This window comes from Empidonax traillii, unplaced genomic scaffold, assembly GCF_003031625.1.
Source record: "Empidonax traillii isolate 1590-97213 ecotype Southwest subspecies unplaced genomic scaffold, ASM303162v1 scaffold607:size387008, whole genome shotgun sequence".
Lineage (NCBI taxonomy): Eukaryota > Metazoa > Chordata > Aves > Passeriformes > Tyrannidae > Empidonax > Empidonax traillii.
Genome location: NW_020955800.1, coordinates 192056 through 216246, shown reverse-complemented (window position 1 = coordinate 216246; position 24191 = coordinate 192056). Strand labels below are relative to the sequence as shown.

Below are 24191 nucleotides of genomic sequence, written 5' to 3'. Positions count from 1 at the left end.
TGGCCAAAGCCAGGTTTGGCAGGGACAGGTGCTGTGCAGTGGGGAGGGGAAGGCAGCCAGGGCCTGGCAGGCAGTGAAGAGGAAGAGATTAATCCTGGGAGAAGGAGGTGTAGAGGCCCTGTGGAGCAGTGTGGGATCAGGCAACTCTCTTGTGCTGTTTGGCCTTGAATGAATCCTTCTGGATTAGAGGGAGGATGGTGCAGAACCTGCCCAAGAGCTCTGCAGTGCTGGCAGGTGAGTCAGCATCGGTCAGTCTTCTGTCCCAGGTCTGCCCAGCTTCTGCCTGAGCAGCAGATGGATAATTTGGAAAGCATGGGAAGGACAAAAGGAAAATAAACCACTTGTGAAACTGAGTTTCATCAGTAAATGCTTCGGCCCTTATTTAAACGAGCAGTTGCACTGGAGTCACCAGCACATTAATACCCAGCCCAAGGCCAGCCCTCTGGAAAGTGATCTGAAATCACAGATAATCTCACGCCCTGATGGGATTGCTCTTCCAGTAAGATGTGTGTGCTCTTACCGGCTCTCTGAAGGAAGAGAGGTGTCTTCATGAATCCTGTAACTACTTGAGAAAGGAGAAATGAGACAGTTTTTATTGTTATTCCATAGTGGCACAGATAGAAGGGTCTGGAAGTTGTACAGAGATAATGAGACAAGGGTCAGGGACAAGTCTCCTTTGTTACAATAGGTGTTTTCCAGAGCATCTTTGGGAGGATGCAAATTACTGTATTTTCCCACGTTATTCAATAACCTTGCTATCTTGCTTACAGGTGAGGGAGGATATTGGAGATTTTTATCTTCTGAAGCAGAGCTAAAGTGGGGGGAAAATGAGATGCCTGGTTCAGTGGATTAAATGTCTGAAGATATCTCTTAATCTGGAAAGAACTTGCACTTTGTGCAGCAGACTTTGCTCTTGTGTTCTGTAAGCACTGTCACTGTGATATCTGGAGCGCTGCTGCTCCCTAGAGTCGGGGAAAAAAACCTTCCATCCTGAAAAATCAAGTGTCAAGCAGGAACCAGCCATGGCACACAGTTTTTTCTTTGCTCCTGTGTTCAGTGAAAGGATGTTTTGCATTGATAAGAATGTGCTACGTGGCTGGGACTGCAATAATTGCAATGTAATAGTTAAAAGACTCTCAGTTTACAAAATGCCAATCTTACATCCATTATCATCACATGAAAAGATGAAAGCAGCTTTAGTCTGGTCTCTCTTTTGTAAATAGAGCCCCCAGAGGAGCACACTATTGGATCCAGAAAATAATTAAGTTAGGTTCTCAATCAAGAAGAATTTTGCTTTATAAAAGCAGATAATAACGAATGCAAAGACTTATTTGACAAAAAGCAACTCATCTTTTGGCAGCTTCTGTTTTAGTCTGGTTTGTCATTTTCCTCCCTTGTGCAGAAAATGTAATTGTTCCTTGTTTGTAAACAAGACCTGTTGTTCCTTTAACGAGTCAGAAGTCTTAATTTAGAACTACTGATGGCAGTTAGGGATGTGATGTTCTCAGTTCAGGGGTGAGTAGCCTGAAATTGCAGAAGGCTGAAATTTGAATGACCAGAGCAGAGGTTTAAGCCCATCTCCACCTCTTTGACGAGCCCCAGTGCCAGAGCTTGACCTGGGATGCTGCTAAGGGAAGAATAACTCCCACAGAGAATTTCCCTACCTCTTTAATTTGCTGGCTCATGCCCTCAGGCAGGACTTTTACCAGTGCTGGTCTCTGATCCTCACATCTGCATTCTTCTTATCCAAATCAATGTTCCTTCCCTTTCAGCTGGTCTTTGAAGGCATTTCTGTACTGGCTGACAGACTGGGGCTGCCTGATCCCTCTGGAACTGCCACAAGATGTTGGATGTTATCAACAAAGGGGAGAGCTTTGCCAGAACGCACAGAGGCAGCAAATCTGATGTACCACCCAACTCAAAGGAGCTGCAGAGCTCACCGAGGAGCTGCAGCAGGCGGAATTCCTGGGATGTAAGAAGGGGTGATGGAGGCTCCCAGCAGCCTTTCAGCTCTCAGGGGAGTACAGTTTGACAAGGTGCTGCAGCTCTGTGGCATAGCCTGTGACAGGGCAGCGCTGGTGAGCCTTCACGTGGCTGTAGATGCAGCGGTAGCAGAACACGAAGCCGGACGTGGACAGGGCCGTGGCGTTCACGCGGATCTTGTGGCACAGAGGGCACACGGTCTTCAGTTTGGGCAGCACAGCTGAGCTGGGCTCGTGGTCCAGGTGCACAGGAGGTGGAGGAGTTGGGAGAGCTGTCAGAGACTTGATGGTCTCCTGGTTCTCTGAGGAGTACCACCAGTCCAGGAACTGGAGGAAGAAGACGCTGACAGACAGCCCGGTGGAGAGGGAGAAGGCGATGCCACCCAGAGCTTTTCTCAGTGCCATCTGCACTCGTGATGTAAAGCTGTGGCAGAGAGAAGAGTATGGAGAGATGGTCACTACTGCACATTTATCCCTCTAGAAACCGTGGCAAAAGTACCTGGGGAGTCACAGCTTCCTACAGCTCCTTAACGCTGAGGAAGATGATCAGCGTGTCCCATGTTTGTAGTGAGGCAACTGTTAGGATGTTTCTCTCAGATTCTTTGTATTTTAAGAAAGATCCAAATCCTCTGTTGTTCACAAGTCTGAATTAGGAGAGTTTGGATTGAGGGGACCTAGACCACAAAGCACTTCACTCATGGCTGATCATTTTACAGGATATTAAGTGTGGTCATGATTAGCTGCTGCTCAGAAAAATCAAAGAACTAAGCTTCAATCCTTTTAGCAACGTTGCTGCAGTCTAATTCCCTCGTTGGAAAAGTGCAGGTGAAGACTGAACAGGATAAAGGCTGGCATGCCCAAAAAGACCCCCAAACCCTGCAGTTTCATTACCACAAGACATTAAGCTAATCCCTGCTAGTTGTTTCCTTACTTTCACTAAAAATACTCCCTTCTGGAGCACAGTTTGCCATTCTTCATCTTGAAGAATTTCTGGAGAACAAGGCACTTTTACTTTGCAGTGTCACCTCTAAATTAACACACCCACAGAACTCCCTTGGAGAGCAGCAGGTTCTGACATACCTGTGTGTCTGACTTGAGGTGGCTCCAGCCAATTTCTTCTCCAGGGCCTGGATGTCCTCAGCAGTCAGCCTGACCAGGCGGACCCCAGCCAGCCTCAGCAAGGGGGAATGATGCTGAGCTTTCCCCAGGATGTAGCACAGCTGCTGGATAAGAAACCAGCCCTCCCAGGTCATGTTTACAAAGGGGTAGGCAGCTAGAAAGGCTCTGTAGAAGCGCTTCCAGGATGACGATGGAGGGTGGATGGAGTACTCATCCTCTTCCCTCAGGCTGGACACCAGTTTCTCCAGCTTTCCTTTCAGGTAAGGAACAAGAACCAGCAGGAGCAGAGATTTCCAGTGCTGCCTCTTTGGCAGGCCAGCTGTGGCCAGGGCCTGCCGTGTGCCCTCTCCCATCGGGACTCTCTTCAGGCTATAGAAGTTCTCGGAGAAGGAGGCGCTGCACCTGGCCAGGTAGTGCTGCTGGAGCAGCAGATCCAGAAGGACGTAGATCTCATCAAACCAGCGCCAGAGGGAGCCGTACCGGGTGGGATTGGACTCGGCAAGCACCTGTTGAGAAAAGAGGGCATAGAACAGAAGGAATCACAGAATGGCTTGGGCTGGAAGGGTTCAAAGACCATCCTGTTCCATCCCCTGCCATAGGCAGGGACACCTTCCACTAGCCCAGGTTGCTCCAAGTCCCATCCAACCTGGCCTTGGACACTTCCAGGGATCCAGGGGCAGCCACAGCTTCTCTGGGCAACCTGTGCCAGGGCCTGCCCACCCTCACAGGGAAGGAGCTGAAAGTGGAGTATCGCGCTAAAGTTTAAGTTACTACAGCTCTACACGACTTCTCCGGCTCGGGAGGGTCACAACTGCCCCACTGCCCCTGAGCCAAGCCCGGCCCCGCTCCTGTGCCCTCCCCCGCGGCCCGGCCCGCCTCACCTTGACCAGGTGCTGCAGGGCGGGTTTCACGGCGGCCATCAGGCTGTCCTGGGCCACCGCCTCGAATATGGACGGCCTGTCCCCGCCGGCCGGGGCGGCCGTGAGGTGAGCGCCCACCTCCGCCATCGCACCGCCGCGCCCGCCCGGCCACCAGGGGGCGCTCCCGCGCCGCGCCCCGCACGGGCACCGCTCCGCCCCGCCCACCCGGAAGCGCGGGCGGCCTGAGCTCCGCCCGCTCTATGGTGGGGGGCGCGGCCGCTCTGGGCGGGGGGAGGGTTTGATCTCGCTGCTCGCGAGTCCGCCCGGCCCCTCCGCTTCCGGTTCCGCCACCGCCCCCGCAGCGGTGAGTCCGGTCCGTGAGTGGGGCCGGGAACTGGGATGGACTGGGAGGCACTGGGATGGACTGGGAGGGGGCCAGGAGGGGCACTGCGAGGGAGTGAGGGACACTGAAAGGGGGGACTGGGTTGGGGTGGGGAGGGGCACTGGCGGGGCATTGGGAGGGGCTGGGAGGGGATACTGGGAGGAGGCGAGGGGCACTGGTGAGGGTGCTGGGATAGGGTGGGGAGGGGCACTGGAGGAGTATTGGGGGATGCTGGGAGGGGCACTGGGAGGAGCAGCAGGGGCGCTGGGAGGATGCTGGGAGGGGATACTGTGGGAGGTGAGGGGCACTGGTGAGGCCCCAGCGGGGTGTTGGGAGGGGCACTGGGAGGAAGGGAGGGCACTGGTGGGGTAGTGGGAGGGCGGACTGGGGTAGGGTGGGGAGGGCTGTTGTTGGGGCAGTGGAACGGGGGACTGGGACAGGGTGGGAAGGGGCACTGGGGGACGCTGGCAGGTGACACTGGGTGGAGGGGCACTGGTGGAGTGTGGGGAGGGGGGACTGGAACAGGACGGGGAGGGTCGCTGGTGAGGCACTGGGAGGGGCTCTGCTGATGTACTGGAAGAGGATGGGGGGGGGGGTCACTGGGAGGAATGGGCAGGTGGGTGCAGAGGCACTGGGAGGAGGCCCAGGCCCGAGGGGTGGTGGGAGGGCAGGTGCTTGGGGATGGGCTGAGATGGGGCTTGGTGGGACTGGGGAAGGGAAGTGGGGTGGGAATGAACACAGCAAGCTACTGGGACACGGGTGGGGCCAGGCAGGGAGGAGGGCTGGGGTGCTGAGAGGGACTGGGCAGGCACTGCTGGGGCTGGGAATGCTGGGGAGGGGAGCTGGGATTGGTGGGGAATGCTCCTGCAAACTGTGGGATAGTGGGGAGATCCGTGGAATGCTGCTGAGAGGGAAGGGCTGGTGGACTGGGGCTTGAAGGGGTTACTGGAGTGCCAAGGGGATTGTGGGGGGTACTGTGAGTCCTGCTGGAGGTGTGGGGGTGGCAGCAGAGCTGGGATGGGGGTTCCAGGGAGTTGGGAGGTGGCAGGAGGCACAGGGCATTTGAGAGTAGAGGGGGGGCACACCAATGGGGTGTTTGTTTGGTCCCTGAGATGGAAATGAATTCCCTGCCCCAGCACAAGCTGCCAGGGCTGCAGTTTCTGGAGCCTCAGCACTGCTCTCCCTCTGCCATCCATGTTCCATTATCCTGTTTATCTTCCTGGTGTTCCAGTGGCTCTGGGCCACTCCTGGGCTGTCATGTGGCTCCTTGAGAGGCTTTTCAGGGAAAATGGGTGGCACCATGTAACACTGGAGTTAAATCAGGGATCACTGTAGAGATTTGGGGGTGCAGTGGTAGATTGTTTCAAGGCCAGGGAGCTTGGATTTATCCCAAGGCCTTGAACCTGCCTCCTCCCTGGTGACATCTGTGTGGAAGGAGTGGTGGTAGCTGATCAGGCTGTTGTTGGAGCCACATGTGGGGTAAAGCAGGTGTTGGTCAGACACAGGATCCAGTTTTCTGTGTGGTTTTGGGCTGAGGAGGTTTATCCTACTGGTTATGATGGTTCCTTAGTCCTTTCACTTAATCATGTCTTTGGTTCAGTCTGCATTTAAATGTCAATAAATAACATTAGAATTGCTGGAGCTTTCTGGAGCAATTCCTCTGTTTAATGTCTTCTTGTTTGCTGGGAGCCTTTTGCTGTCAGCTTTGAACACCTCATATCTGTTTCCACAGGTAAGGGCTAGACACAAACAATAGTGAGGAGGGGGCAACCTGATGTGGATTTTCTTCCAAAATTACAAGGTTGTCCATGATGCTGTCATAATTTATCTTGGCTCCCTGCAGTTTAGGTTTATGTACAGGAAGCTGGCATTTTCTGGAGGGATACAAACAGCAGTGTTTTAAATATCTGGGCTGTTTTGCTTTCATTTGCTGCAAACCATGCTGAGGTTGTTGGAGATGAGATAATGCTCAGTGCTGCTGGCAAGCTGTCTGTGAGCAATGTGCAAAGCAAGCCCTGACACACATGAAGCAAAGAATGTGTGTGCTCAGGAGAAAATGGGCTTTATCCTGTGCTGCACTTGGAATGGGGTGGTTTGGTTGTTGACCTAAGTCAGCCCTCCTTTATATCTATCAAAGCAGGTTGTAAAGACATGGGCTGTGCTTGGCCCTGTCTGAGTGTTTCTAGGATTCTTCATGTCCCCAAGTATGTGATCTGAAGGGAGGAAAACCAGCAGAACATCCTGCTTTAGGGATTTAATGATCATCCCTGAAATTCAGCGAGGTCCCTCCCTCTGTGTGTGGGGCTTTATGCAACTGGGATGATGTTTATGGTGGTTTGGGTTTTTTTTTCCTCCTCAATTTGCTCTCTAATCTGCTTCTCTGGCCCCTGTTAAAGCTGTATTAGAGTAGCTCAGCTGGGAGATATGACCCTGGCAGACAAATCCACGTATAATGCAAACAAAGAACGTTGAGGCCACGTTCAATGCCTTTTCCATGGCACTGTGCCAAGTGCTCTCATAGAGAAAAACATTCAAGTCATCCTTTAAGCTGGGCTCAAATGTGAAGGCTGGGCCACAGTAGCACTGCAGCTGAACACAGGCTCTGGGTTTCATTACAAAACAGGCCCCACAGCTTTCAGGGGGGCTGGGATGTTTTTGCTGGAAAAATTTGCAGTGCTGTGGCTCACGTGGCCTTCTGAAGCCAGCCTCTGTTTTGGAAGGAGGTTAAACCTCCTGTGCAGGAGGAACGAGCTTCCAGAGCCGTCTCCAGGTGTAGTTTGCTCTCCAGCTTGGAGCAGAAAGGGAGAGAAACCAAACCCAGTGATTCTGCCTGATGAGGACGTGGCAGTAACCACAGGGCAGGCGGGAGCTCCAGGGAAGTGGGAAGAGCAACAGGTTGTTCCTCATCCAGTTGTTTGGCAGTTGGACAAGATGATCCCAGCACTGCTGTGAAGGATGTGGGAACTGGGGCATTACCCCTCAGCTGCTGCTGGGAGTTCAACTGCCAAGGTGTTCAACTGCTCCAGGTGGATGGGGGCAAAGGAATGGTGATGGGGTTGGGGTTGGTTAAGGGATGAGGAAGGAAAGTGTTAAGGAACACCCAGCTGGTTGCACTGCTGGGCAGAGTCTTGGAGTTCAAAGCTGTGCTGGTCCTTTTGTTGCTGAGCCAGCAAGACCTGCAGGGTTTAGAGGCAAGACAGGCAGCATTTAGGGAACAGATGACTTAGTGCTTTGCTGGCAGCATTTAAGGTCATGGAAGGATGTGTAAGAGAAGGAGAATTGGGGAAAAAAATAGAAAAAGGAGGTAAGAGATGGAAAAAAGCCTGTTTTGAGGTGGTTTTAGGGTCACAGTTCCTAGCACTGATACAGGCTGTTTCATCAAGAGCAGTAAAACTGCCCACTCCTCTGCTTGTTTTGCAGCCAGTACTTGAAAATTCTTTGAGTCATGTTTGTCACAGAGCTGGCATTTGTCAGAATAGAATGATGGATATCCACATATGTCTGGGCAATCCCTGCATTTTAAGGCATTAATAATTTAGTGGAGCAAGAGAAGTGCTGGTGAGACCATTCTGGTGGCTCTGCTGAGCACTTGGCTGGCCCAACAGCATTTTTTGGTCCTGTCCACAAAACAAACCAGTGCAGCACTGAAATAATAAGCTTGTGTGTGTGTGTCTCAGAGGTGGGATGTTGGGTCTTGGCAGAGAAAGATTTCGATTTCAAGCCTGAGAGAACTGAAAAGTAATGGCTTTTCTTTCAAAAAAAAAAGAAAAGAAAAGAAAACAAACCCACAACTGCTTTACATCTTCTGGGAACAAAAGAAGGGAAAGAAATGAAAGGCCTGGGGGTGGGTGTTGCAAGTGGGGTTAATTGTGCCTTCCATCAAGATGCAGCACAGGGAAATATCGTTAGGGGGAGATGACAGTTTCCTTTGTCTGAAACGTGGACTTCTCGCTGCCAGGCGAGATATTAAATGTGCTTTTTCTTGGAAAATGGAATTGTGTACCCAGGGAAAGGCAGAGCTGCAGAACACACCAGGACCTGCCGATTATAAGGAGTTAAAAAAACCCGCCTTTTCCCTTCTGAGACTGGGAATTTGGAGAGCTTTCCCAGCCCATCCTCCTCGGGCTGTTGTGTTTTCACCAGCACTGTTCCTCTGAGCCCTTTAAATCCCTGGGTTTGCCAAGTAGTGCCAGCAGCAGGTGCAGGATGAAGGTTGGGAAACGTGTGGATGTAAAAGCGTTTGCTTCTCCCCCTCACGCTCACCGACCGTCCTCCCTGCGAGTTCCTGCCTCCCAAACTGGGTGTTGCCACCAAACAGCCCTGGGAGCTGACTTGTTCTTTTTCTGTCGCTGCCATTCTCAGGTGTTTTGAGGAGCTGGAGCCATGGCGGACGCCAAGTACTTCACGACCAATAAAAAAGGTTGGTGTTCAGCTGATGCAGTGGATTGGAGGTGGTGGGTGGCTATTTTTACACAGCTTTTTTAACTGCATGCAGAAGGACTTGTGCTTTTCTGGTAGCTCTGTCCCTGTTTCTCTTCTTAATCATCCAGGGAGAAACTTCCAAAGTAGGTCACATGGTGACAAAAGACAAAACTGGTGGATTGTACGGTTTTATGGTGCACAAAACGACCCAAATTGCTGCTTTTTTAAGGATCAGGGAGCAAAATATTGGGGGGTTGAGTGCAGATCTGGTCAGAGACAAAGTTTTAGCTATGGGCTAACAAGTTCTAAACTGAGGATGGTTGGTTCTGTTGGGCATCACAGGATTAAATTGACTGAGAGGCGTTTAATATTTTGGGTGTTGGGGTACTCTGCATCAGGTAAAGATAATGGCTTTTCCTACTGCCATTCCCTCCAAAGCTGCACTGCTCTGTTTGACTTCCCTGTGACTTTACTGCAGGTGTGGTGGTCACCTCACCTTCAGGACAAACTTCTGCCCTTAAAAATGGGAAGCCTGGAAAACATCTTTGAGGACACTCTGAGGAGGCTTGTTCTGCTGGGACTGTCCCAGGCAGATTTTATTTTCTAACCTGTTCTTAAACAAAACGCCGTCTCTGAGTGCAGTTTAAGCCTGATGTTGCTCATCCTTCTCCAGTAAGATATGGAGAATGGTTTGCATTAACCTCTGCTTTTCAGAATGTCTGGGTGCTTCTGGGGAATGCTTGCCAGGGAAAAACCTACACTGTCGATCTATTTATGTTTCATTAAGCTTCAAGAATGAGCTCATAAATAAAGCTAGTGCAGTTGACATCTTTCTAAGGGGCAACTGTCTGTAAGTTCAGTCCCAAAGGCAGGTTTTTCTGGGGTGGCTGCAGGAAGTCAGCCTGCATAGTCTGGGCTCTGGTGAGCTGTGCTGCTGGCTCAGCTCTGCTCCAGGGCATGAGCTGTGGGTGAGTAATGCCAGTGTCTCTCCCTCGGGCAGGAGGAATGACGAGTGGTCCCTCCACTGCATCCTGCAGAACAGCAACTGCTCTGCTCTTCTGAAGTGCCTGGTAGCCCTTTGTGTCAGGCTCTTCAGCAGTTACTGCTACTGCTCTGACCAAGTGGCTTTGGTGTGTAGGAATTGAAAGTTGGGGCTAGAGTGTGGGTTTTTTTCAGAAATATTTTGATATTTGTAATGTGTCCCCAGCCTGTGGCTTCCACTGGGAATACTGCTGGCTGTCCTTCCTGGGGAAAGCTGGCTGGGAGCATTATCCATCTCACAGCACTTACTCTGTCTGGAACAGGCCTGATAAACAGTCTCTTGCACATGCTGCTTTATTTTATAAACTTGTTTTGCCAATTTGGTGACCCAGACTGAACTGACTTCCCATGCAGTAATCTCAGGAAGAATTAGTGTTGTGGAAAGGGCTGCTTTGGCAACCTCGGAATCCAGACAAGCTGTGTTACAGGCAGCTTTTGTTAGGAGTAGCTCTGCCTTTCTAGCTTTAAAGGAATTTATTCCACTGGACTAAATAGATGCTTTCCTGTTTCAGCCACAGCATTTGGGCTCCACTCCAGTTTTCCCAGGAAGCAGGCAATGATGAGCAAAAGTTAAAAAGACTGGGCAAAATTCCTAGCTTAGATTTTTTTTTTCCTTGCAGGCACGAATCTGGCATCTCCAAATATCTTTTCATCCTGGTTATATAATAGTTGCCTCTGAGAAACAGACACCACAGGGATGTGATTTGGTGTTCTGGAAGTGGGAGAGCAGGTTCTTGTTAACAGCTTTTCCCTCAGTGAAGTGTAGCCCGTGTCATTCCCTGGAGTGTTGCAGCTTTGCTTCTCCCTGAACCACGTTGTCCATAAGGTCTGACAGCTTCCACGTGCTGCTGTACCAGTTTTATGGGGAAAACAGGCTGGGAAAGTAAAAATTCACTCTTGGACCATCCCTGTGGTGAGACCCTTTTCTTCTCCCAAGAGGCTCAATTTGTTTTGTCTTCTGCCAGGAGAGATTTTTGAACTGAAGGCTGAACTCAATAATGAGAAGAAAGAGAAGAGGAAAGAAGCTGTAAAGAAGGTTATTGCAGCCATGACTGTGGGGAAGGATGTCAGGTAAAGGCAACTTGTATTTCTTGGCAGCTCTGGTTGTCCTGGGACTCAGTCAGGTGTAGTTCATACACATGTCCATGGAACAGCTCCGAGTTTGGCATCTAGGTGAGGGTGGATGTGTCCTTGCCTGTCCTGTCCCTGTCAGAGATTTCTCAAGCTCCTTCCTGTTACTGAGAGCAAAACAAGTAACTGTTTTCTCTGCTGGTTTAGCCCAGTGCCAATAGCACTTTTTGTTTAAACCCTCCAGAATTCAACCAGTTCATATGTTCACTTCAAGTGATGTTTTCTCCCTGCTTGCTATCCTGGCTTTCACTGTTACGAAGGTAATTCCACTTGTTTTTCTCAGCCTTACTTGTCATAGCACAGATTTGAGCTGCATTTTGAACCAAGGGATTTTTAAATTGAACCTGTGTCTCAAAGGGCACCAGCATTTACCTTCTGCAGCGCTATCCCCAGAACATTTTTCTGTCGTTGAGACAACCAGAAAAATCTGCTTGAGTGAGTGCTTTCTCCCTCTAGCTTCTCCTGTTACTGGATCCTACCAGAAAGTCCCAGCAGTCCTGGATTGGTGGCAGCGTGGTCTGTTGCCACGGAAATCGGGATAAGGTTGCAAATTTAGCATCGTGACTTCATCGTAGAACGAAGGAACATGTAAACTGGCAGGAAAAAAAAACACCTAATCTTTTTGGCCAACAGCGCTTGCCCTTCACCTTTAGATCCCCACAGCTTACCTGGGAGCTGCAGAGATCCTTGTGTAACATCCTTGTGTTCTTCTGCAGTGCTGTTTACAGATTGCTGCTTGACATTTGAGTGAAACCCAGCTTGTCGGTGTTTAAGCTCCTAGAATTCACCAGCCTGAAATCTGGCAGGTTCTTTGGAAGTGTCCTGCACGACCAAAACATTTTTAAGCAACGTTTTTTTCTCCTGTGGGTTCATCCCCAGGCCTGGCATGGTGGAATTATCTCGTTTGGTGAACTCCCTGTTTAAAATACATTTAGGAAATTGCATTAGTTTTCACCTCTTCCAGAGCTGACCTGTGTTAAAGCCCTAGAAGAGATTAAATGATTATTATAAAAGCCATTGCAAACTGTTTTGAGAAGGAAGGTGACCTTTTGTTAGACAGCAGGGTGCTTAAAGTGGAAGTCTAGTTTTTCTGGCTTCCTTGCTATTGTTACTATCAATTTTGCCTACCGTGAATTCCAGAGGGCTGGAAGGCTCTGCAGAGATCTGGACAGGTTGGTGGATGGGCTGAGGCCATTGTATGAGGCTCAGTGATATGAGGTCCTGCACTTGGGTCACAACAACCCCATGGAAACATTCCAGGCTTGGGGCAGAGCAGCTGGAAAGCTGGAAAAGTACCTGGGAGTGCTGGTTGACAGTGGCTGAGCATGAGCCCAAGGTGTGTCCAGGTAGCCAGGGCCCCTCACGACAAGAAAGACATTGAGGGGCTGGAGCATGTCCAGGGATGGGTAACAGCTGGGGAAGGGTCTGGAGCACCAGGAGCAGCTGGGGGGGGCTCAGCCTGGAGAAAAGGAGGCTCAAGGGAGACCTTCTTGCTATCTCCAACTCCCTGACAGGAGGTTGTGGCGAGCTGGGGGTGAGTCTGTTCTCCCAGGTAACAAGTGATAGGACAAGAGGAAACAGCCTCAAGTTGTGCCAGGAAGGTTTATATGGAATTTTAATAACCTGGCCTGGGCAGTGGTGAGTCACCATCCCTGGAAGAGATTTAAAAATCATGTAGATTTGGCACCTGGGGACATGGTTTAGTGGTGGGTTTGGCAGTGCTGGGTTAACAGCTGAACTTGATCATCTTAAAGGTCTTTTCTAACCTAAGCAATCGTGTGATTGTATTTTTGCTTATTCCTGTGTTGTCTGTCCAGCTCACTCTTTCCTGATGTTGTGAACTGCATGCAGACCGACAACCTGGAGCTGAAGAAGCTGGTCTACCTGTACCTGATGAACTACGCCAAAAGTCAGCCAGACATGGCCATCATGGCTGTCAACAGCTTTGTGAAGGTAACCTGCTCCCAGGGCTCGCCAGGAAATGGCCCAGCACGGTGGCTGTCAGCACCTCTCCTTTGTCCATTAGCCTCTGGGAGCTGCTTATCTCTGATTTTGGCCTCTCTCTGGCTCCTTTCTCTCACTTGCTGCTGTTATTGCAGAGGTGACTTAAGCACCCCTGTAAGTGGTTGTGGGAGAGCCTGTTCCAGCTGTGTGGAAAACCTCTATGTGTGGTGAAACCAAAAGAGACAGTTCACTGCAAAAATAACAGCCTGATTGCTGTGTTGCCTTTAGTTCTATCGTCAAGTTGCCTCTCCTTGTGGAGGAAATGTTATTCCACGTTGTGCAAGATAAACCCCAGTGCTTACAAGAAGTTTGAAACTCCTTGTGGAGTGTTATAAAATCTGAGATACCGGGGATTGGCATCGAGTATTCAATTTTGTGTTGTGGTTCTTGAGGCAGAAGGAGGTGAGAGCAGGCTGAGAGCAGGTCAGTTCTGCTCAGAGAAGGGTGTCCCTGTCTTCCTGTCTAGACAGAATATTGGTGTCTGTCTGTCAGTGTAATTCTGTTAGACTGGGCTAACAAACAAAATGATATTTTCCATCTTCATGCTTTCCCCTGCAAGGAGATGTCTGGTGTCCCTTTTGGCAAGTTGAGGGACAAGCGTTTGTAAAGAGCAAGTGTTGACACTGGTCTGCACTAACTCAGCACTTCACACCCCGTTCACAGTTCAAGGTGTAATACACTGGCAGGAGGTGTCACTTCTCTTGTAATGCTTTAAAAGTGTTTTACCAGCTGTAGGAAATTCAAACAGCGAGAGGTAAATGGACCTTATGCTTTTGTAGGCCGTTCTGCAGCCATCCTTTTGTAGGCTGATTTTTGGAGGAGCTCAGAGATGTGGATGGTTTGGATGTATGGAAAATTCTGTAGGCTTGAAGGATGAAGTGCTGTGTTCCTGCCTGCTTTTACTTTTTTCTCTTCAGAAAAGTACCTCTAGAGCAGCCTTTGCATAGTGCTTGATATGTTACAAACTTAAGGGATGCACAGGTCTTGATGGCTGTTGCACTGTGTTTAGTTGTTGACTTTTCCCATTATATCTCTTGTTTTTTTAAGCCAGGAAGGCTGGAAATCGGTGTATTATTTTGTCTGAGGGTTGCCTGTGATTTTGGGTGGTGAGAGCTGCCTGGCTGGCTTAGCTGTAGCTGCTGGATCATGTTGAAAGAAGCTTTGCCTGGGAGAACAAAGGGGCACCAAGATCACATTTTTACAAGCTATCACAGCCTGAAAACATCCTGAGAGAGTGTAAAATGTTTCTGTGAACCAGCGAGTGCCACCTTTTAACCCCGATCTGAAATAATTGCCTGGTTTTTAGCGTGTAATCAGAGAGAATGCTTTCTGAGCAGGAACAGCCTGACTCTGGCTGCAGGGAAGGCATCTGTGGGTGGTGGTGCAGATTTGTTTACTGGGTATTCCGTCCCCTTGCAGGACTGTGAGGACCCAAACCCTCTGATCCGCGCCCTGGCCGTCCGCACCATGGGCTGCATCAGGGTGGATAAAATCACCGAGTACCTGTGCGAGCCCCTCCGCAAGTGTCTGAAGGATGAGGACCCCTATGTCAGGAAGACTGCAGCTGTCTGCGTGGCAAAGCTGCACGACATCAATGCCCAGATGGTGGAGGACCAAGGATTTCTGGATTCTCTGCGTGACCTGATTGCAGACTCCAACCCCATGGTAATGTATTGCCAGCGCTTTGCTCGAGGGTGTAAATGGGCAGGTGATCAGAAATGTGAAGGGTCTCCAATTGCAGCTGCTGCACTGTGATGAATGGGTTGGTTAGAGAGCAGTTGTTGCCTTAGAAAAGAGGAAATACCTTCTGTTGTTAGGTTTGTTTGGGCTTTTTGCCTGTTTTGCCTGTCTTGAGTGCTGCAGCAAAAGTAACTTCCTGGTCAGGTGAGTCAGAGCAGCAAGAAATATTTGATGCTGCTTCCTCGCTGACAGCTTGTAGTTACTGCTTTCCTGCAGGCTTTGGCTCTTCTTGGAATAAGAGGTTAGATGAATTCATTCACTAATGCAGATAAATCCGCTGGCTTGTAATGAGTGGAGAAAATCAATGCTAATGTTTTTAATAAAGTTAAATGAGTCGTCAGAGCAGAGGTGGAGATCATGACCAAGAATTTCACAGGAGTAAATTACCTACTAAATCAGCATTTAATCATGGTTGATGAAGGGTCCATTTCCAAGCCAGGCATGTTCTGCTATTATTTTGTAACTAAAAGGTGGTGGCCAATGGATTGAAGTGTCCCGCTGCATAATCCTTTCATTTAATATTGTTTACTGTTACCTACTGGAATCCAGTGAGCACATCCATATATATCATCCTAACTCCTAGCAGGGAAGAAAACTTCTGCAGCTCAGTTTAACCCAAATTTAAGGATGTGGCCACTACTTTTTAGCTCTTTTAGAGCACGGATCTAATTTGACTCTGTTTAAAGATGTAATTGCATGTTATCAGGGCTCGTCAAACAGCTCTTTCCATGGTGCACAAATCAAACCATATAAAGCAAATTGCTTTTGTCACTGTCTTGGGCAGGTTAGATAAATCAAGTGCAGGTGGTGAGGTGCCATCCCTTTAGGAGGAGAGCGAAGGCTGCTGATTGCTTTTTGTAAGACTTTCTAGAGACAGTAAAACTAGAGATGTCTTACTCTCACAGGCACCAGTCTGAGCAGAGATGTCTGTCAGGAGACACCTATAGCCTCTGATATCCAGCTCTTTTACAAGCTGTTCTTTTTATCTGCCTCCCTGATTTTTTTCCTTGTGCCAGGTTTCTGTATGAATATTGATGACTCCTTGAAGATGCTCTCTCTGCCGAGGCAACTTTGAGGCACACAGAGGAACACCTGCTGGTTTAATTCCATGTGGGAGGGTGTGCCTTGCAGCCTCTGAAAGAACTTCCTTGGGTTGCTTTAGTTCCACTTAAATGCTGGCCCTGGCATTCACCAGCTCACAGGCAGCAATGGAATGTGCTGTGGGCAGGGATAGAACCTCCTCTTCTCCTAGCCTGGGTTCCAGCTCTGATTTTCTTCTGGTCACAGCCACATGGATGGGAGTTGAAGAGCTCAGGCTGAGAGGATGTGGTACTTCAGAAGAAATTAATAAGGATTTTTTTGCCCTTTCCGCTTGTTTATCTCAATGGAACTCACTGGTTTGGTAAATGGAGACAGGAGAGCACCAATATATATTTAAAAAGTGCATTAACTTAAATACTGACTTAAATGAATGGAGAGAAGTGGAAAAATACCAAAGAGCAATGCGTGCTCCATTTGCTAAATAAACCTCCAAAAGCAGCACAGAGAATCCTGTCAAAACATCAGTACAACTAATGAGCTGGTTGGTGGTAATGAGGGTGGGCTGGGGCAGCAGAACCTTTGCAGCTGCTGGAGCTGTGCAGGATCACAGTTACCTGCCTCGTGTGGCACTCACCTTGCTCTTCCCCAGACTGAGGATTCCCAGCAGGACAATGCAGTTTGGAGGAATAATAGTGATGGAGAGGCCTGTGGGGTGTGGCTTTGAGAGGATCCTGGAGCTGATATTCTCTGTACTGGTTTCCCAGGTTTCACTGTGGATGGAGCATTGTATTTTTGCTTCTGAAGGGTGCATGGGGAGAGGTTTTATCAAAGGTTTGAGGCTCTGATAGCTGCTGATTTAATGCACTATTTAATCTGGTTACAATAGTTGAAAAAGACATTCCTTCTAGTTAAGTTTATTCCTTTGGTCCCCTTTGAAATTCATGCCTTTGTGGCACAGTGATTCTGTCAAAAGCACAGGAACTATCCACCTCCAATTAAGGTTCATCTTCCTAGTCAAACCGTCCATCTCATTGCTGCTTTCTCCATGTGAAACTCCAGTGGGGTTCCAGATGACCAGGAGTTGTATTTGCCAGATAAATTATATTTGTGTGCAAGTTGATATTTGTTAAGCTATTTTTCCTTGATCAGATGGAATGCAGCCCTGCCTGGTAGCTGTATTGGCTATCAAAAGAAAGGTTGCTGGAAAAATGGTACAGAGGGATCAATCCTTATGGCCTATCCCTCTGTAAATGGTGCATCTCAATCATTGGAACCTGTTATCTACGCTCATTCATATTATAAATGTTTCTCCTCTTTTGATGGCTTGTGGAAATGGGCGACATTAGACACTTAATGAGGCACAATTTTTTAGATGGGAAATCCACACTTGTTCTCTCCTCTGAGAAATGAGGATGTTGAGCAGGAGCTAAAAAAGGCTGCAGCTGAAAAATAGTCTCCGAGAAGGGTTTTATTATGGGTTTGTAATTGGTTGCCTCTAGGACATGTGGAAGCACTAAGCATTCTAGCTGGGTGCTTGGTAAAGTAACATCTCCATCTGTGGCTTGCTAATTGCCTTATAATTATGCAGAGATCAGGGTGCATATTTCTGTTGGCTCAGATCACCTTCGTCCTAACGACGTCTGACCAAGTTGGGAGGTGACCTTGTCAGGAACGTTTTGTTGTTTTGGGGTGGGTTTTTTCCGTATTTTTTTGACTGCTGGCATGATTCTGTGTTAATAAGGTAGCAGATTGGGGATGTTCAGGGCACTGAAGTCCTGTGGAGGTGCTGCAGGTCCACAGGCAAGGTGTTTGCCCCCTTTATCTGGGCTTTCTGTTGTCAGGATGTGGCCTTAGTTCCCATTCAGTGATCTTCTGAACAGCTGCACTGTTTGCAGCCTTCCTGGTGAGCTGGCCGTAGTTGAGACTAAAGGCCTGACACCTCAGTCTAGTAGTTCACTGAAAAATCTCTGTGTAGCTTTGCAGCTTCTGCTGGAAGAATTAATTCCAACCTCTAATTGCTTGTATATTGATGTGGATGTGTACAGCAAGGTACCAGCTGGGCTGGTGACTTATGACATGTCAGCACTTACTGGACATGCATTGCCTTGTACAGGCATTGGGCCAATAACCCCTGCAAGGGCACAGTTCAGTTGCCCTGCAGAAGTTTGATTGTGGCAGGAGTCTTTAATCTCGTTTTACAGATGGGTCTGAAGTGCTCGTGGCTGCCCTTTGTCACCTGGGACCCTGCCAAAGAGGATCCTTCCCCAGAGGGAGCCCTCGCTCCTTCCCAGGGCTGTCTCAAGGCAAACCCCCCTTTTTTTTTTTTGCTGTGCATTTGCTTGCAAGAAAAGCAAAAACAGGTCTGGAGGAATGTAACGCTGGGGCCTGGCTGCTTTGGGCTGCTGGCCTTGCTCAAGTCCTCAGTGCCTTTCTCACTGGTGACTTGGGCGTGGTGTGACTCAGAGGCCACTGAATGGCTCCCATAATCCAAGTATTCCAACCAAAATGCAATTCCAAAACGACATCCTGAGGTTTTTGTGTACTCCAGGTCGCTGCAGAACACTGTTCACACCCAGCAGCAGATAACAGATAGATGAGAGGGGTAGGTTTGTTACATGCCTAATGATGACCAGAGACTCTCTGAAATCTTGGAAAACCCTCTTTTTTTTTTTTGTTTGTTTTTCCTGATTCTGTCTTGTTCTGACATTTTTGAACGAGACACAATGACTGCTCATGGTTGGAAGTGCTGAGCCCAGGTGAGGGAGAGCAGACCACGAGATGGCAGCAGCTTAAAGCAGAACCAAAGCTGGATGCCCTTAGACACCTCATTTTGTAACTAGTTCCCTCCTGGCTTCTATCCCTGCACTTGGTTTTCTTCAAGAATGTAAATATTAGCAGACAAACATAAGAAGAAATCCATCTTAAACCTTACTGGTCTTCTAATATTTGTGTGGAATAACCTTTCTGTCCAAATATTTTCAATCCTTGACCTTCTAAGGTAACTCTTAACCCATGGAATAGTTTTCTTATCAGTCTCTCTGTTATCCACGTGGCTTAAGTTGATGTCACCTTCTCCCTTTTATTTTCTAGGTGCTGTTCAGTGTTTAACTCCTTCCTGTGGCATTTCTCTTTCCTCACATTGTGCTTTGTCACTGTGATGTGCTGGATCAGGGCTTTTTTCAGGTGTGGCTGTTCCGCTCCTGTGCTTTCGTGGGCTGTACAGACGTAGCACTTCTGTGCTGTCCAACACAGTGTGGTGTTTTACACCATCCACACATCACAGTTTATTGGGATTCACTGTTGTGAATCAACGTGGAGTAAACTGAGATCACATAAGTAAATGCCCCAAGTGTGTGGGCGATGATTAAACTCAGTTGTGCCTGGGATGCTTTTTGCCTTTAGCATTAACCGCTCTAGGAAGGGAATCTATTGGGATCTGACAGCTAGAGGTGCTGAGGTCCACCTGGGTCCCTCGAGCAGTGCTGAGTTCCCACAGCTCACAGATGAGACTAAAAACCTGTTGTTAGAAATCACAGTGCTCTCTTGTCTCTCCTGCTCTGCCTGCAAGTGATGTGGGTTCCTTCTCTGCCAGAACTTCAGAGTGTGTGTGGGGGGGCTTTCTGCATGACCCTGTGGAGGAAAGAGGTCTTCCTTTTGTTCTTCTTCCTCCTAGCTGGCAAACTGTCTGTCTTTGTGAGATAATGTCCTGGGGAATAAGCCAGTTTGGAAACAGAAGCAGCTTTTGTCTCCTGGGCTGTCCTCCTCTGAGCGCTCTGCAGGAATTTTAATCCCTCTCTGTGTAATAAAACTGGGAAACTGGTGATCCTCTGAGTCCCAAAAGGGCTCTGTGGGAGGCAGTCAGGGATGTGGGAATTCTCTCATACAACAGGGAGTGGAACACCACCTTCCCCACGGGCACAGGAGAGCACTTGTTCCTCGTGGGGACTCTCACAGCCGTGTGTTTTCCCTGTGCAGCTGATGCTTTATGAAGTGGGAGGAGTGAACCACCACTGCTGGGTGAGTTCATGATTCCTGCTCATGAAGGTTGAAAGCACTTGAAAATTCACATCCCAGTATGGAGCTGAATGTTGCTGTGGGCTCTCTCACCAACCTGGGGCTGCTCCAGGATACTCTGTCTGTCCCTCTGGATCAAAAATGTCCCTCCTCTTCTCGGCGTGGGTGTTGGCAGATGCAGGCTGGATGTTGAAGTCCCCCAACCACACTCTGTTGGTCCTGTGTGTGGTTTGGGTTTTTAATCTGTTTGTGCTTAAAGTGGAGATAATATTTCCTTCTGGGAGACTCTTGATGGCGTTTTTAGGCGGAATTTCTTTTACCCATTGATGGATATGTTGCAGTGACTGAGCCCATTGCTTAGGGCTGTTGAAAAGTGGTGGCAGCACTTTGGAGCTCTTTAATGGATGTTTCTGCTGTTTACATGAGGCTGCCCAGGAGGGAGAGCAACACTTTTTTGAAAAGTAAGCAGCCAGCCAGCAGCAGTAAATTGGGAAGGAAATAGAGAGAGATAATGGAGGAGCCTGTATAAACAGTGGCTTCATTAATGTGTGAGAGTGGGAGACTGCCAGGAGAGAGCAGAAACTGGAACTGGGGGAGAAGGGAGAGCTGATGTCTGTAGCTGGTGGCACAACTTCTGGTTACCCACTCTGACCCTGCTTGCTCTGCTGATGAAACCCAGTTTTGGCTTTGGAATGAGCTCCTCCAGCAGCTCCTCCAGAGGAAGGCTGGAATCTGACTTCCCAAATAGCTGGATTTTTTCTCCAGGTTATCATCCTGAACAGGTCTGAGGGAATTTCAAGCCTTCATGTGGGACTTGAATCTTTCTTTGTTTGCTTTTGGTCGACCTGTGGATGAGGGGTGTGGGTCTTGAGCATCTTCCATGGAATCTGTGCTTTTCCCTGTGTTCTCAGTACTAGCAGAGATGCGAGGAGTTTATATGATAATGCATGAATTTCCATGGCTCCACAGAGTCTGTCTTCCCAGACTCCTCATTCATAAAGCTTAATTGACAAATCCATCCATCAGAGACCTGTCTCCTTCCGATTACAGCCACCAGTATTGTGCCTAATTTCCAAAGCGTTTGTCTTGCCGAATAGATCACTCCAGGATCTCTCACATCAATCAGGGTGCTGGGAATTTTGTTGACACGTGTCTGCATGTCGCATTTTCAATCGGAACAGGCACTTCTAGCTGTTGACAAGCACCATTCGTCAGAAAACGCCGTGGCTGTGATGCTTTGTAACTCTACACCCCCCTTTTCAGGTCTCTGTAAGGGTTTTGTTGATGATTAGCTGATGGTTTTCTCCTCGGTTGCAGCTTGGATTGTTTGCCGCTGGATGGTGCCAGCGAGAACCTCTGCAAGGGAAATTGCAAAGGGCCTTACACAAAAGAAAAAAAAAAAGGCAAAGGAAACCTTCCTGGTGTGTGTGATAGCTGCCTGATCCAGGCTGGGATCACACCATGCTGCTTCCTGGAAGAGGAATAGGGATTTGCAGACCCTCTGTGTCTTCCTGTAGACTTAAGTTTCCTGTACTGGGGGCTCAGCTGTGCCAAGGAGAAACCCTTTGTGATGGAGCCATCCCTGAACAGCTACAAGAATTTCAGCAGTTGGGGGAAGCGTGTTTTCCTGTCTTGCAGCTAGCACGTCCTGATTTTGCAAGGATGTGAGAGCAGGAGTGGTGTTCTAGTCTGCCCCAAAGTGCCATTTTTCTGCAGGAAGGTGCAAAAACCAGTCAGGGCAAGCACGCCGTGGGAAGGATAACACTCAGCTTCCCTGTGGTTGCCACCTCCATAAAAATTCATCCCACTTGCAAAGAGCAAGCCAGGAGGTCTTCCCCACCCAGGCAGTTTTTGGGATGTGATCAGGAACTGGGGATGTGTTAGTCTCCCAGGGCTTTAATTTATATCTATACATATTACATGAATTAGCAGTGTGAGGTTCCTGTAGGCTCCCTGACTTGCCTGATTGAGCCATTTTATAAAGTCACAGAATCCCAGAATGGTTTGGGTTGGAAGGGACCTTAAAGTTCATCCAGTCTCACCCCCTGCCATGGGCAGGGACACCTTCCACTGGCCCAGGTTGCTCCAAGCCCTGCCCAGCCTGGCCTTGGACACTTCCAGGGATGGAGCAGCCACAGCTTCTCTGGGCAACCTGTGCCAGGGCCTCACCACCCTCACAGGGAAGAATTCCCTCTGTAAATTTAATTATAAAATTACTTTAAAAAAGTGATTTTAGTTGTTCATGGGCCGTTTGTAGGGAAGCAAAGTAAAGTGGGCTGGTAGATAAAATAATATGAACAGAAGTAGGAGTCATGCAATCTGGAAAGAGCTTGTCTGTGTTACTACTCATTAGGGAGCTTTTGGGCACATAACATGGTCTGTGGCCATGAAAACGAGTGGCCTTGTGAAATACCGACCCTGAATATCCCATCTGGGAGCCTGTGCTTTATGGCATGTGAGCTCAGAGTGCTCTTCAGAATGTCAGCACCTCTCCATTCCCAAAAACATCCATGTGGTGCCTGGCTCTCTGGAGGATGGGAGGGAAATGCTGCCTTTCCTCAGCATCTCTTCAGAGCCCCCCAATTTTTCCTCCTCTTCTTCGTTTTCCTCCTCGTTTTAATGGCATGGTGAGCCAGAGGTTCCTGTTTTAAGCAGCAGAACATTGTATTTCATTAACTCCATTACACACTTGGCTTAATTTCCAATTAGCCTGGGATGGGAGGAAGATAATCTGATTGCTCCGACTGGTTGGCGTTCTGGATGTGCCGAGCTTCCCTCTGTCCCCCCCCACCCCCTGCGAAGCTTTTCCGTGTGGGTTGACAGGCAGACACTCAGGTTTTCACCCACCCCCTTTCCTCCCTGCTAATGTATTTTATACCATTTGCTCTGAGCGAAGGGTTTGAGCTGCCAGAAGGAATAACTGGCAGATCAGTGTTCCTACCTCTGCAGCTTTCTGTGAGGTCGGATCTGGTCTCTCCGGCTGCCGAGGGAGTTTGTCTGTAGGTGGATTTAAAAATGTTGGGTTCTTGTGAAAGCTGTAATGTGGTTCTAAGTGCAGGGTTGGTTTTTTTTTTGTGGTTTTTTTTTTTGTGTTTTTTTTTTTTTTTTTTTTTTTTTTTTTTTTTTTTTTTTTTTAATAAGAGCCTGTGAGATTTTTAGCTATCCTCATCCCAGTGACGCTTCTCCAAGAGTCTAAATTTATTGGGAAATTCCAGCCAAAAGCAGGTTTATTGTCATTGGGCTCGTCTGTGCTCCAGAGGGATGTTGCTGTGGCTGCATTTGAATAATGTTGAAATGGAGCCAGGGTGAACTGATTTACATCAGCAAACCGGGAGCCTGTTGTTATTAATAATTGTTATTAATTCTTCAGTCTGCTTTGCATTTTTATTTTTCAGGTGATTTTTAGGTGGGTCCTCATTGGTTGGTAGCTCTTAGCTTCAAGGTGGTATCCTTAATTGCAAGTCAAATGAGGCATTTTGCTGTGGAGTTAACTTAGAAGTTTAGGCTCTTAAAAGCTCTTCCTGTTCATTACTTGTTTGGGCTCACATATCTGTGGCTACTGGGGTGACCACAGTTTTTTCATTATTTTTGAGGACTAAAGACTATGATAAACGTTAGTTTCTTGTCCTTTTAGTTTCCTCCTTCTAATCTGTGGAGTAAATTATACAACTCCTGGTTGGTTTCTCATCAAAAATCAACTTGGTGTGTGCTTTGAAAAGCAGAGAAAACTTAGTTTCCTAAAACAAACTTAGGGGTTTTTTTTCATTAGCCTGTGAAGCTTGTCCAGTTCCATTGGAGAACTTTGTCCTGTACCACCCCTAAAGCTTTTAGCTTTGCTTTTATGTGTCCCCCCAGCAAGTCCATCACTGCAGTTCATTTTCAAGCTTGTTGTTTCTCTGTGTTCCTGCCTCCCAATGAAGCCCAGTGGCAGTGCCAAGGACGAGGTGAGCGTGTGCACTTGAACCAGTGTTTGTGTTGGAACGGGGTCCTGAAATCTGTTTTCGTTTCAGCTGTGCTGTGGCTGTGTAAAAAGCCTTGGAGATGCTCATTATTTCTGTCGGAATACCATAACATATCAATATGTTCGGTGCAAATCGCCAGCGAGTCCTTTTTCTTTTTTTTTTTTTTTTTTAATCCATGTTGCTTAAAGTTTGAAGACATTCCCCAGCCTTCCTTCCCTTATCCCCTTTTGTTTCATTTATCTTCTGCTCGCTGAGTTGACAGCAGCACTGTTTTGCTGAGGTAGGAGGTGAGGGCCAGCTTTAATTGTGGACTGTGGATTGCAGATCCCAGCTCCTCTGGCGGAGCTGAGCTGCCACCAGATGTTTCACAGCCCCTTCCAGCCCTTTTTTGATGACACCCAAGGACATGACAGCCTAGACTCATAAGTGCATCTTGCCATCTGACACTCTCCCTCATGGATGCTTTTAATGGATATCTGAGTGGATTGACATG

General features: G+C 48.4%; 2 protein-coding genes across 7 annotated transcripts in view; one reads left to right on the top strand and one right to left on the bottom strand.

Moving 5' to 3' along the window:
* Positions 1–559: 559 nt before the first annotated feature.
* PEX12 (peroxisomal biogenesis factor 12) lies at positions 560–4145 on the bottom strand. Its single transcript, XM_027898592.1, has 3 exons — positions 3983–4145; positions 3063–3607; positions 560–2406 (listed from the first exon to the last, which is right to left on the bottom strand). Exons 1-3 carry the CDS (start codon positions 4106–4108, stop codon positions 2007–2009), a joined length of 1071 nt encoding a protein of 356 aa, XP_027754393.1. The 5' UTR covers positions 4109–4145; the 3' UTR covers positions 560–2006.
* A 111-nt stretch (positions 4146–4256) lies between these two features.
* The window catches only part of AP2B1 (adaptor related protein complex 2 subunit beta 1), a 78113-nt gene continuing 58178 nt past the window's right edge, over positions 4257–24191 (top strand). For 2 of the 6 annotated variants that reach the window (XM_027898587.1, XM_027898590.1), the window contains exons 1-5: positions 4257–4325; positions 8706–8763; positions 10772–10877; positions 12755–12890; positions 14361–14606. In XM_027898587.1, the coding sequence (XP_027754388.1) occupies positions 8727–8763; positions 10772–10877; positions 12755–12890; positions 14361–14606 (525 nt within the window). In that variant the 5' untranslated portion in view covers positions 4257–4325; positions 8706–8726. Of the gene's footprint in view, positions 4335–6073; positions 6099–7322; positions 7648–8705; positions 8764–10771; positions 10878–12754; positions 12891–14360; positions 14607–22255; positions 22364–24191 lie in introns of those variants that run through there. The other 4 variants (XM_027898586.1, XM_027898588.1, XM_027898589.1 and 1 more) reach the window with 4 other exon arrangements.